At 37.1% G+C, this 14,838-nt stretch overlaps 1 protein-coding gene across 1 annotated transcript in view; it reads right to left on the bottom strand.

Moving 5' to 3' along the window:
- The window catches only part of LOC124606697, a 29,903-nt gene extending 21,306 nt beyond the window's left edge, over positions 1-8,597 (bottom strand). The window contains exon 1 of the mRNA XM_047138722.1: positions 8,367-8,597. Coding sequence (XP_046994678.1) covers positions 8,367-8,465 — 99 coding nt within the window. The 5' untranslated portion in view covers positions 8,466-8,597. The remainder of the gene's footprint in view (positions 1-8,366) is intronic.
- Between the last annotated feature and the right edge of the window lie 6,241 nt (positions 8,598-14,838).

The following is a 14,838-nucleotide window of genomic DNA, read 5'->3' as shown; positions in this document are numbered from 1 at the left end:
AGCCAGCTCCTGGAATTGGGGGTACACATTAAAAAAAGGGTAGTCCACAAGCAAAAGGCACTAAAGAAAAAATATAAACATACACTGACAAAAAAATTGCAACACCAAAAAGTAATTAATGCAGAGTAATGAAATTTTGGGAATACATTTATCTAGGTAGCATATTTAGGGGAATAACATTGCAAGATCACAAGTTAATTGAAGCTACTGCAAACGTGAAATGTTCGTACATTAATAACTGTTGTAACTTCCAGAGTGTTGAAGGCAAGCATGTACGCATTGTCTTGTACAAGTGTTGGATGTTAGTTTGTGGGGTGAAGTTCCATGCCTATTGTACCTGGTCAGTCAATACATGCACAGTTAATGCTGGATGTGGATGATGCTGGACTAGTCACCCAATGCTGTCCCTTATGTGCCCGATTGGAAAAAGATCTGATGAGTGAGCAGGCCGCCAACATGTTGACACACTGTACAGCATGTTGGTTTGGAACATGCTGTACATCGACAAGGGTTATCCTGTTGGAAAACACCCCACGGAATGCTGTTCAAGAATGTCAGCAAAACAGATCAAATCACCAGACTGACAAACAAATTTGGAGTCAGGGTGTGTGGGATAAACACAAGTGTTCCTACTGGTATATGATGTTGCACCGCATTTCCAGGTGTGTTAAATACACAGACAGGTAGATTGCAGGCCCTTATCTGCCCCCCTCCTAACCAACACATGGCCATCGCTGGCACCAAGCAAGAACCAGCTTTCGTTGGAAAACACAACAGACCTCCATCCTGGCCTCTAATGAGCTCGTGACAGAAGTCGCAAATGGCGGTAGTTTGGAGTCAGTGGAACGTGCACTACAAGGCACTAGCCCTCAGAGCTGTCCTTGAAGTGACTGATTTGTAACAGTTTGTTAGGACACTGTGGTGCCATTGCTGCTCAAATTGCTGCTTCAGATACAGTCTGATGCGCAGGAGCCATATGCCGAACACAATGTCTTCCCTCTCAGTAGTGCCACGTGGTCATCCAGAGCTTGGTCTTCTTTCAGCACCATCACTGCAGCAATCATGTCCAGTGGCTACATTCCTGTCAAGTTTTTCTGCAATACTGCAGAAGGTACATACAAACTCTTTAACACTATTACACGATCTCATTCAACTCAATGAGGTCTTGATAACTGTGTCTTTGTTGCCTTAAAGGAATTGTTGGCTAACAACAACTCAACTCACCATGCCCAGTCTCACCAGTAACTAATGTTCATGACCATCACAGCATGTATTTAAAGCAAACCTGCACTACTATTGCCACTTTTATGCGACTGACATGAAATTTAAACAGACACTCAAGCATTTTCTTGTCCACCATCTCAGATCCGAATAAAACTTATCTGTTTTGTTTTCCCTAATGATATAAGCAACTATATCAAAATACAATATTCAGCATTTAACAATGTAAAATCCAGGATGGAATGTAACAATACACAAGAAGGAAAGTTGCAACTCACCACATAGATGCTGAGTCGTGATAGGCACAACAAAAAGATTCACACAATTACAGCTTTCGGCCATTAATGCCTTTGTCAGCACCAGCGCCTCCCCCCCCCCCCCCACACACACACTATTGTCTATTACACAAAATACCCTAAATTAAAAAATGACCAGTCAAACTTACCTCCAAATTTTGGTATTCAAATTTTCAAAAATCCACTTTTTAGGCCCAAAAATAACAAACAAGGAGTGATTTATGCGAGTACTTCTTTTCTATAGTTAGATGTCATACACTACTAGCCTCGTATAGAGCAAGAACACTTACAAATGTTTCCTTAATTTTTTATGAATTTTTGAAATTTGAAAATTTCCTTTTTTTGTAAAGATTGGGGTTAGTTATCTCATGTGGGACTGAATACAAAAATATGATTTTTGCACAGTTTGTACACCTAGATGATAGCAATGTACAGTAAAAATTTCAACATTGATATCTGATTGTAACAAAGATATGAATTTTTCAAAATGAGGACAATTCACATTACTCTACAACTGATCTTATGGCTGATGCCTATTCGTGTGCGATATTGGCGGGATATAATCAATTGTTATTGAACGTACTGAATTGTATACAAAAAGTGGAAACATCATTGAATTTAACATTTATATTATTTTGACATACTTAAAATAAATGTTTTCAATTAAGATCCTTCGAGATGCGACTGTTCATAAACTTGGTGGAGGATGTTAATAACACTTATTTCTTCAGACAGCTTCTGTGATATAGAATAAGACCTCCCAGTTGCTGCGGTAAGTTCAAGCACTGAAAGTTTTCATTAGTATCCAAACTTTGTCACTGGTACATTTCTTGAATGATGACCTTGGGCCAGAAGGGTGGTAAAATGCACAAAAACATCATTGTTTTCCAAACTTATTCTTTCAACCTCTGCAAGCCACCACTGTCCATCATACACACATGCCACTATGTCATTCAACGTTAAAGACAGATTTAATTTTACTGACAATGATCCTCATAAATTTCGGTTTCTGATGTTACATAGCATCGAACTAAGTTTTCTGCAACGCCAAGGCATTTGTGGAAATGCCTTGTTCCTTTTATTGCTATACAGTTCACAAATCCGGTTTTAAGTGTTGTTTTCATATGCAGAACCACTTCTTTCTTGATCAGAAAATAGGTAATGCCTCTAATATTATCCTTGCAAAAAAACATACATGTCCTATACTGCGAGAATTTGGTCTGTGGTTAGTCTTTGTAGGCTGGCTTTACTTACTTCACATTTTGTTGTACTTCCTACTCCATCACATGCATTTTTACCATGGCAAGATGCAAAAAAAGTGTCATTTGGCCTCCAACCCAAAATCTACTATGTGGTAGCACAGATTTGAAAAAATTCCTTTTGTTCTTGTACTTACTATCACTTCCATATGAAAAGTATATCAACTTCTCAATCTTAGGAAAATTTTCTTTTGCATAATTTATTACATACTTCTGAAACACATGTAAAGCCAAACTGTTGTGCTCCAAGTAGTCAGTCAGAATGCAAATTGAAGAACTGCAAACTTCATCTTTCTCATTTTTAAAGTAGAGAATAAATGGATGCACTGTTGCCTGGTCACTGAGCCAGTGGTACCCTTGCATTGCATTGCACCCTGAATCACAAATGTAAAATTTTCTGCAAAAACAGCTAGGACTGTGCATTCAGTTTCATGAAGTTGTGCTTTTTTTGTCCCTCAAAAATGTACTTTGGATTTTAGAAACATAGTGTGACTTTTGAGTTTTTGTAATTTATCTATTAAAGATTCCAAGTACTCTCCCTTTATATTTAACCACTGCTATTATTTCTGCCCTGTCAGTTGTGACCCACTGTTTGAAGGTAATACTGTCTGGCATTTACTCAACATATTCGTGAAACAATTCAATAACGGTTTCCTTACCAGGATATTTATTACACAAACTCATCATGCAGTGATAACAGTGTCACAGACCATTAAATCCAGTAACTGACTGCAGTTAAGGTCATTGAGTTTAGCACCCACAATCATCAGTTTGACATTTTGACGATATAAACAAACACACGGAGTGTGTCCCTGAGGATCCAGTCAAAATACACCACATAGGGCAGAGGTCACAAAATTTTGACCTTCTAAATTTGCATTCAGGATGAAAACTTTTGGAAGCTACATAAAGTTCATTTAAATTTGACAGCGGTAGTCATTTCTGCTTTGTTACTTTGACTCCATTTATAACAACTCTTTTGCTATCTTTGCCACCTGGTCACATTCTACTGTTTTCATCATCTTCAAAAACCTGCTGGATCTTTTTAATTGTTTCTTCACTTATACCTACTCCTTTCCTAAAACTGGAAGAATGCCTTGCTCTTTCACTAATTTTCTGGTTAGTTTAACCAAATGATGAGAAACATTGAATTCAGGAACTATTTTTTCTCTTGACCATGAATCAGGGAACAAACTTAAAACTTTAACTTTTACCTCTTTAGTTGCCACTGAACATTTAGCTTTTGATTTCTCTATTAAGCTCAAATATTCAGTGTCAGATGATGCTGGTGGTAGGTTTTCCTCCTCTTTAGAAATAATGTTGGTATCTGTATTATTAAAGCACGATTCCAAGTCTTCTCATTTTGTCTGAAATTTGTTGTACCTTATTTTCAATAGGTGCTTTTCTTTCTCTGATACTTAATTTTATTATTTTCAAAGCAGGAGATATGTCTAACTTAGAACAAGCAAAATCCAATGTTCTAACATCTTCCTCATTACAAATATAAATGTCATTAACAAGGTGACATGATTCTGGTTCCAAATTCACAACAAATATTATTGAGTAACAATTTGGACACACGGAATTTCCAGGAATCACATTACATTTCACTTGTGAAGCTGTTTCACCCTCATAACAAGCAAAAATGCCCTGAAACCTTTAGTAATATGCTTTTTATGAACTTTAAGTGTATCACAGCACTTTCTTCCAAAAATGTGGTTTTACTTCAGAATATATTTCTTCTCATGATATTCACACACTGATGTTACAGAAGAACTTACTTGAAATTTAAACAAAGTTTGTCTAACTTCATCAAAGTCATTGATATTTTTCAAGTTTTTTCAAACTGAACCATAAACTGTTTTGTGATACACTTCACTTGCTATCTGTCCAACAGAGCACTGTTCATCCATGTTATTGCATTCCAGTTAATCTTTCAAAATTAATTACAAATTACACACAGAACAAAGCACATAACACATTCTACACTCTCAATGAAGTGTGTACATCTACTCTAACAGAGGTTTCAGAACAGACTGACTACAACAATGCCACTACCAGCAATAATGTACTACTTTATTGACAATAAGCCTAAACGTAAATGGGCATTTTTATTACCATACAACAAAAGCAAAAGCTCCTATTATTTAATATTGCATTATTAAAAATAAACAAACAAAATGAATATTGGGTGATAGTGTTAACTAAATATATGACAAACTTTATTACAACGAAACAATAAACCATTTACGTAGGCAACAGCCATAAGATCAGTTGTAATGTGAATTATTTCCTCATTTTCAAAAATTCACATTTTTGTTCACAGTCAGGTATCAATGTTGAAATTTTTACAGTATGTTGCTATCATTTAGGTGTACAAACTGTGCAAAAATCATTTTTATATTCAGTCCCACCTGAGATAACTAACCCCAAACTTTACAAAAAATTAAAATTTTCAAATTTCAATAATTCATAAAAAAACTAAGGAAACATCTGTAAGTGTTCTTGCTCTATATAAGGCTAGTAGTGTGACATCTAACTATAGGAAAAAATAGACTCTCATAAATCACTCCTTGTTTGTTATTTATGGGCCTAAAAAGTGGATTTTTGAAAATTTGAATACCAAACTTTGGAGGTCATTTTGACTGGTTATTTTGGAATTTAGGGTATTTTGTATAATAGACAATGTTGTAGAGGACACTTTTCTAAAAACAATCGTGTCATTTGCAATGTTGTAACTTAACCCAGTGCAGAGATATTCAAATTTTCGCTAATGCCTCCGGACAGAAAAATCGTCGTGTGCCTACAAATAAAAATGGCCACCATCCAGTAAAGGTGCAAGATAAATTATTTTAAAAAACTGTTTTGAGCTTCTCAAATATAGGGCACTCACACATAAAAAATTAAAATATCTAAAAATGGTCAAGCAACCATCACTGGTCCAGTTCATATGGATTGACCCTGTAAGAACACGACCAGAATGAGAGGATTTATCAGTGCCACCACACAAAGGACCATTTACAAAATCCAGATTGCTGTAGTGGTCTGCAGGGTGGCCTTCTGAAACAGCACGTTGCTTTTGCGCCAGGACAGGAAGTAATGCTGCAAAGTGTAGAACTCTTACCAATTGTTATCTGTACCCATTGTTATTTAAAAGTAGAAATATTTGTTCATTTATTGTATATAATGATTTAAACATCATTTGACCAATGTCAACTGTAATAATTTCAAGCCCTTGTTTGCTAACTTGTCACTGCACGAGCATGTAGAGGGGTAGCGTTTTTACTGCAATTTGCTGCTCTATTACTCTCAACGTATTTGAGTCTCAGTCATAATTTTTTTTGTGAGATATTCCCATGAGAATAAAGAACATTCTGTAAAATTTTCACATGTTTTCATTCAGTCCCTTTTTAGACATTGACCTGCGAAAAATGACGTTAAAAGGGTTTTGGCCATTTTTGAAAAGCTCTAGAAAATACAGGAGTGCATTCTCAGGACTGCAACTTTTACTGCAGGTAGTTATTTAAGTACACAACACAGAAATAACATTATTAGTGAGTCTCTCTTCCTTCATGAAAATTGAAGGCCTTAAAAAGCGAAGATTGATAAATTTTTTCAGGGTCTTTACAGAAAGAGTTTGAGTGACTCTTGCACAATGGGGAAAAAAATTGCCTGACGTTCATTTCATGCTGAGCACACTGGTTTTTGAATTATTTTGATATCTTTTACAATAACTCGGCAATTAAACTTTCCGCAACCGTCGATTTCCACAAAAATTTGCCCAACCGCCATTGTATAAATTGCTGCCAGAAAAAAACTATTACTTATAAAAAATTTTAAAACAGTTTTTTGTGAATGCCTGCCTATATGGAACTCATGATAAAAAAAAAGAATCAAGAAAATCAAAAACGTTGAGCAACAAATTTTATTCATACTGGGTGATTTTAAATGGATTGACCCCATTACCTTATACTAATTTACGCACTCTTAAGGACCTTTCCCATCATTCAACTGGCCTGAATCACAAGATATTTCCCTAGTTCCCACTCCTCACAAACTTGCTGTTGTTGGACATCCTAAATCAACTCTAAGAACTTATCAGTTTTCAAAGTAGTAGGCCTATATGCTCTCTATTCAGAAAATTAAAGTTTATATTATAAATTGTGTGTACTGTATGTAGCCATGTTTAAAAAATTGAATTAACTTGAGCTTTTTTTTAAATACTGTTGGCTGAGACCATTTCTACTTCAATCACTCAAAATTTCAAATGGGTTAAAAGTATATAATTCAAGGCCCTTGAACTTTCAATGTTTTATTTTAGGTTCTCAAGAAATATTGGGTAGAAAAATGGAAGGTGGGTTATTATATCTTTCCATTTGTGTGATGTTCTATGTAATGGTGAATAATGTTATTTTACAAACCAAAGTACAAAAATTATAATAAAAGAACAGTCAAATGAAAAGGAGACAGATGGGAAAATAACAAACAATTTATTATTTCAAAATTGACTGCCTTAACTGCTAATACATTTATCCCACTGTGAGACCAGTTGGCCAATGCCTTCATGGAACAATATTTGCAGTTGGCTATGAAACCATGATTGCACACAGATAAGCACCTCTTCGCCCACAGAAAATCTACAGCCACCAATTTCTTTCTTCAGGGGTCCAAAAGATAAGGAATTAGTATTGGAATAGAAGGGGGCTGTATGAGGGATATCTAAAGGTTTCCCGGAGGAACTTCTGCAGCATAATTAAAACAACCTCAACAACATGCTTACAGACATTATCCTGCAACAGAGTGATGCCATCTATCATCCAGCTGCTCATTGACTTTCTGGAACAGCGCCACAATTCATGCATAGTGGTACATGGACATGTTGCAAAAACTGAAACCCACCGTACAGTCCAAATGCGGAGGAATGTTGACAGGTAGCATCATTCCGTTGCATGATAATTCCTGCCTCAAGTTGCCAAGGTTGTTTTGACTATTTCATATAAGTTTTGGTGGAAAGCCCTCACACATCCTTTATCTACTCCCCATCTCTCTCCATACATTTGCAACCCTAAAGAAAGACATTCGCAGTTGTCGATTTGTTTGAACGAGTACAATTATGGCAAAATATATGTAAACACGAAATTCGACATAATTGGATGATAAATAAATAAGAGCTGATGGGTGAGTTTGCCTAGATGACTTGACAAGGAATGACCCATACAAGCAAATTAAATCGAAGGAATACTTGCAGCAAAACTCTTAATGTAAACGTAATATTAAAATTGGAATGACAGTAACAGCACTTTTAAGGTGTATATGTACGGGACGTGATAATGCAATTTATGTATTAGAAACGAATCGCACAAAACTGTGGGCGTGCTACAATATTAACCAACGAAATAAGTGAATGTTGCGCGATATCCACAATGTTGTGACTTTCATTTACATTTATGAAACTGTTCTACCATGCAGCGACGAAAGACCCATTTAACATAATTTGGGTATGTGTTACCTTTAAATCAGTATTTGTGATTAAAATACCAACATATTGCACCCCTTAAAAACCAAATACAATTAGGTGCACGAAACTTACATTTCCCGATATGCCTTTCTGAACATAGTACATGGCAACTGTAGGAACAGTCATAGCACCCACAATTATGGCAAAAGAAGGTATTATTTCGTACCACATCTCCACAACACTACTTATTTACCCTACTGAGTCCCAAGCCACAATCCTCCCTCACACGATTCCACAGCCGACTATCGACTAACGTATCCCTCCTTGGTCGAGCCACAGTCTAACCCTAACGTAACAGTCGCGACACTTCGCCTCGATTTTGTTGCCTACAGCGCCAGCAGCGCCCCAAGCGGCTGGTAAGTTGAACTGTGAGTTCGGCGCGATCGTGAATGCGAATAGTGATTGATTATTTTGATTTATACAATGGTTTATACCATCGGGAGCGTTTGTAGCGCAATAAATTGCAGTAACAACAGGAAGAAGACACCACAGCTGTCTCTTTTTAGGTTTCCTAAGGGTCCTGAGACGTATATACCATCATGTTACTAAACTGTACCGTCAGGATTCACTTGCAAACTATATGTGTGTAAATGATGAGTGTATCGTTTTAGGAGCAGAAAATGGCTTGTTAATAGCAGACGAGAAGACCTTATGAAGAAAGACCCCGTTTACCCGCATAATAATATTAGTTTTGTCCGCTTCATTTCGAAGAAAACCAGTTATGAACGCAGACAATAACAAACTCGTGTGGAATGCAGTACCCACACTGTTTGACATCCTAAATAATCCACCTCAACTGACGATGAAGAGGAAACTGCCACAAAGATTCGACAGTCAATCTAAAGCTGTAAAACTCGTATGACACAGAAGCAGCCAGTTCAGCTCTCCATGTATCAGTGCCAGATTCGTGGGAATCGTCACCACAGACGTGCTTTGACGATAAAGTGGTTAGATTAAGTGCAGCTGTTCATGTCTTACAAAAGCGTGTGAAGTGTCAGAATGTGCAGATCGAGCGAAACTATTACGGGACAAGGAAACTGCCAACAGACAGATTGTTTGAAAATTATTCAAATATTTGGTTTTTCGTGAAATGTAATGTAATCAGCTCATTATAATGTTTTCAGCATATTTCTGCCACTATTTGGCAGTTGCTTTACCCACTTTGAATAATATAAAGATTAAGGTCGTATTTGTGGCAACAGGCAACAGTGACACACACAGTAGGCCTACAGAACGATAAACGAGCTGTCGATCGCTTTTGCATGTAGAGATACATGTCTGTGTTTCTTACATGTGAATCTGTGTGTTTATATTCTTTTGATATCAACGTGGTAAGCTGCAATTCTGTTCAATGTCACAAGTGTTTCTTCACGAATGTGTTGTAGCTTGCCACTCTATTCATGGTTTTTGTCCATACTTGCGCTTATTTTAGAATCATTAATAGAAACATATATGCCTTCCGATACTAAACAAACTCTTGGAGGCAAGAAAACAACTCGAACAATTCGGAAATTACGTAGGAAATGGATGTAAACAAACAGTATGCTTACAACGCGTCTGACGTTCACCTTACCTGCCGCTTGGAGCGCTAATGTCGCTCCATCCGTCAAACGGCAACAACTTTTACAGCAGTGAGTGTCGCGACTGTTATGTTAGACTGTGGTCGAGCTATAACAGTAGTGCGAAACCTCGACTACCGAAATATCTATAGAATAAACATCCGGATGCACAGAACGAGAAATTTATCATCGTCTTCTGCAGCTCGAGTCACGTGATTTTGGGACGGCGCATTTTAGCCCTTACAGCGCTTGGCGTATTTTGTGTGTTATTACTTCGCTGCTACGGATAGATCACCTGCAAAAGTGCAGTGAAACTTTGTATACGCGTTTTACACAGATCTTAACAATTTTATACCAGAAACTGAAGTTGGCTTGAAGATGCGAAGAGCAATACTTTTTCGCTATAGTATCATAGTTCAGATTCGACTTTATTTCCGCTATTTCGGTAACGGATTAAGAAGTGACAGACAGTCTTTTTTTTAAGTTTTCTATGCACTTATTCATATAGTCGCATCTCTGTTCTAATTAATTACATTACAATAACACTGTAGACGACGTCGAACTGTCACGAAACATAAACACATCTGGAACTATGAAATTTTTACAGTAAATACGGTAAGTGACTTGCACCACCTGCTTGACCAATTATTTTCTCAATTTTGCTCTATTTACTATTCTGCTTTTGATACACAAGTAAAATAATTATAACATTTTTTGCCCTCTCATCAGAAAAGTAAAACTATACAATACTCATCAAAAAATAAAAAGATCAATGTTCAAATTTTGGAGTAATAAACGAAATGACAGTCAACATCATATTTTTCAGCTTTTCTATTGCGCTGATGCATAATGCCGAATCTGTTCTAATTAATTAAGTTACAATGACACTATAACAAAATGTCACATGCAAAAATATTTAGATACACGCAAAGGTTTGTGAATCAGCATAAATGGAAGGGAATTAATCGGACTGTCTGCATATGAACATAGCAACAGTATGTATACATTAGATGGCAGTTTACTCAAACACACTTCCAAATTTATCTAGCACTCGTCTCGTAAACACATGGCCATAAAATATCTACAATACATTATAAAAACGTATCTCAATATTTTTTAGCAAATAAAATGTCTCATATCAATATGACATTTACGGTTATACATTTACATATACATATGAAAAGTAACTGGTCTTTCTTTCACATACCTCTCTTTACAGCCTCAGCAATCGCAATACCGCACCATAGCTGTTATTAAAACTTAAACGTGCAAAAACGCATATAAAATGGGTAATGGGAACTGCATGGAGCGGACTGGGTGGCTTTTTAGGGTCTCGTGAAACTATAGAAAGGGTATCAGTCTAAAAGGATGTATGACGAACACGGCAAAATAGACCTAGAAACAATTAGTACTGTAGATGTAAATTGTCATAGCTGTGTTAGAAAAGAAAAAGAACTCCAAGTGCTAATAGAAAGCACTAAAGCTCAAATCGTATCGACATGGAAAGCTAGCGATTAGTTCAGTTGTCCCTAACGAAAGTGGCTTATCGGAAATGAAAGTCAAAATTACGTACATATTGGAATAGTAACAAACAAAATTTTGCCTAGCTATATTGTTTACAGAATAAGGGAAACGGTCGCCAGCCTAATTAGGCAAGAGAAAGATTAATGTTCTCGTTTATGAAAGTAGGTATAAGTAACTATAATGGACAAACACAACCTAGACTTAGCCACACGCGAGTGCAATGAACTCTGACACTGATATGTTTCAAGATTGAAGCTAACAACTGGAGCAGCACAAACTATTTGCAAAAATTATAAGAGATACCGAAACACCCTATTACTTTCAGGCTTACATAAAGTGAATGGTCTTCATAACATTACTATTAATATGCACTTATAATACACAAGATACACAAACACTTAGCAAACTTGAATATATAATGTTCAACAACTGCAGCTTTCTCACTTTTACTACAACGAAACACAATACTGACCGAATTGCAAGAACTGACTCACCTTTAAGAATTTACTGCAGACAATAATGTGATCGTTTGCCTTATAAGCCTCAGTCTGAAGAACTTTTAATATTGAAGTTAGCAGCAACACTTTAAATAAGCAGTTTTACTGTGAAAATTATTTCAGCAAGCATCAATAACTTTAACTCACTCTCTTGCCACATTAACTTTAACTTTCTCTTCACTATGTTCAAGAGGCATTAATTAGCAAACTCTAGGCTTTAACTTCTTTTAGTAAGGACACTCGGATATCACTTTACCTCAAACGGAGAGGTACCTGAGAGGTGTTATGATGAGGAGAAAATCAAGGTTGGTACATAAATTTAGATATAAATTACCTTATATTTGAGCACAATAACACATCCATTAAGCTGATCCTTCACTGTACATCATTATAGTATTGCTTTACGGTGATTGCGCAGCGTGGTGGCAACTGCATGTTGGTAGGTGGATTCGCAAACTGAATTGCTGGACCCTGTTATTTCTTGGTGGTGACGACAGATACAAATTCCAGAATAGTTCCAGCTAATTATCCATCCATCCGAGGCCTTAGAAAGAAGGAAGAAAAGCCTCTCTCGGAATCAGCACAATATGCACACTTTGCATAGCTCATCTCCGACCGGTGGCTCGTCCCCGACTGACCATCAGTTCCACCTTTTCCACCTAGGCCAACCACAATTTGCGCGCGCTACACAGTTCCGTTCGCGAGGGGAACCACCCTACCTCTTATACACCAAACTACTAAGATTCCTAAGTGAGGATCAGCAGTTTACATAACAGCAAACAAACGTATTGAATAACACAGGGCATTTGCATATATTAACATGTCTACAGAAAATTAATCACACAAAATTACAATCATATACAGTAAGCTTTGGTCCCTCCAAATGGGTCAAAGCATTTAAACGAGACATATGCTACACAGCATAGAATCAAATCACGATATCAAAGGTTTGACAAAGAAAAGAGTACACAATTTTGTTATCGATTCAAACACATTTACAGACGATCAACAATGTAACATTAAATAAAGCAAAAATAAATAAATCAGCACAGCATTAGAGCTATGGTGTTACACACTGCTTGCTCAATATACAGATGGAATAACATCGGGGAGAGGCTACAACCCTGTCTCACTCCCTTCCCAACCACTGCTTCCCTTTCATGCCCCTCAACTCTTATAACTGCCATTTGGTTTCTATACAAATTGTAAATAGCCTTTCGCTCCCTGTATTTTACCCCTGCCACCTTCAGAATTTGAAAGAGAGTATTCCAGTCAACATTGTCAAAAGGTTTCTCTAAGTCAACAAATGCTAGAAACGTAGGTTTGCCTTTCCTTAATCTAGCTTCTAAGATAAGCCATAGGGTCAGTATTGCCTCACGTGTTCCAATATTTCTACGGAATCCAAACTGATCTTCCCGAAGGTCGGCTTCTACTAGTTTTCCATTTGGCTGTAAAGAATTCGCGTTACTATTTTGCGGGTGTGACTTACTAAACTGATAGTTCGGTAATTTTCACATCTGTCAACACCTGCTTCCTTTGGGATTGGGATTATTATATTCTTCTTGAAGTCTGAGGGTATTTTGCCTGTCTCATACATCTTGCTCACCAAATGGTAGAGTTTTGTCTGGACTGGCTCTTCCAAGGCCGTCAGTAGTTCTAATGGAATGTTGTCTACCCTGGGGCCTTGTTTCGACTCAGGTCTTTCAGTGCTCTCTCGAACTCTTCACACAGTATCATATCTCCCATTTCATCTTCATCTACATCCTCTTCCATTTCCATAATATTGTCCTCAAGTACATCACCCTTGTATAGACCCTCTATATACTCCTTCCACCTTTCTGCTTTCCCTTCTTTGCTTAGAACTGGGTTTCCATCTGAGCTCTTGATATTCATACAAGTGGTTCTCTTTTCTCCAAAGGTCTCTTTAATTTTCCTGTAGGCAGTATCTATCTTACCACTAGTGAGATAAGCCTCTACATCCTTACATTTGTCCTCTAGCCATCCCTGCTTAGCCATTTTGCACTTCCTGTCGATCTCATTTTTGAGACGTTTCTATTCCTTTTTGCCTACTTCATTTACTGCATTTTTATATTTTCTCCTTTCATCAATTAAATTCAATATCTCTTCTGTTACCCAAGGATTTCTACTAGCCCTCGTCTTTTTACCTACATGATCCTCTGCTGCTTTCACTACTTCATCCCTCAAAGCTACCCATTCTTCTTCTACTGTATTTCTTTCCCCCATTCCTGTCATTTGTTCCCTTATGCTCTCCCGCAAACTCTGTACAACTTCTGGTTCTTTCAGTTTATCAAGGTCCCATCTCCTTAAATTCCCACCTTTTTGCAGTTTCTTCAGTTTTAATCTACAGTTCATAACCAATAGATTGTGGTCAGAGTCCACATCTGCCCCAGGAAATGTCTTACAATTTAAAACCCGGTTCCTAAATCTCTGTCTTACCATTATATAATCTATCTGATACCCTTTAGTATCTCCAGGGTTCTTCCATGTACACAACCTCTTTCATGATTCTTGAACCAAGTGTTAGCTATGATTAAGTTATGCTCTGCCCAAAATTCTACCAGGCGGGTTCCTCTTTCATTTCTTGCACCCAATCCATAGTCACCTACGTTTCCTTCTCTCCCTTTTCCCACTACCGAATTCCAATCACCCATGACTATTAAATTTTCGTCTCCCTTCACTATCTGAATTATTTCTTTTATTTCACCATACATTTCTTCAATTTCTTCGTCATCTGCAGAGCTAGTTGGCATATAAACTTGTACTACTGTAGTAGGTGTGGGCTTCGTGCCTATCTTGGCCTCAATAATGCGTTCACTATGCTGTTTGTAGTAGCTTACCCGCATTCCTATTTTTTTATTCATTATTAAACCTACTCCTGCATTACCACTATTTGACTTTGTATTTACAACCCTGTATTCACCGGACCAAAGGTCTTGTTGCTCC

Source organism: Schistocerca americana, chromosome 3 (assembly GCF_021461395.2).
Source record: "Schistocerca americana isolate TAMUIC-IGC-003095 chromosome 3, iqSchAmer2.1, whole genome shotgun sequence".
Classification (NCBI taxonomy): Eukaryota; Metazoa; Arthropoda; class Insecta; order Orthoptera; family Acrididae; genus Schistocerca; species Schistocerca americana.
This window is presented reverse-complemented; position numbering and strand designations above follow the sequence as displayed.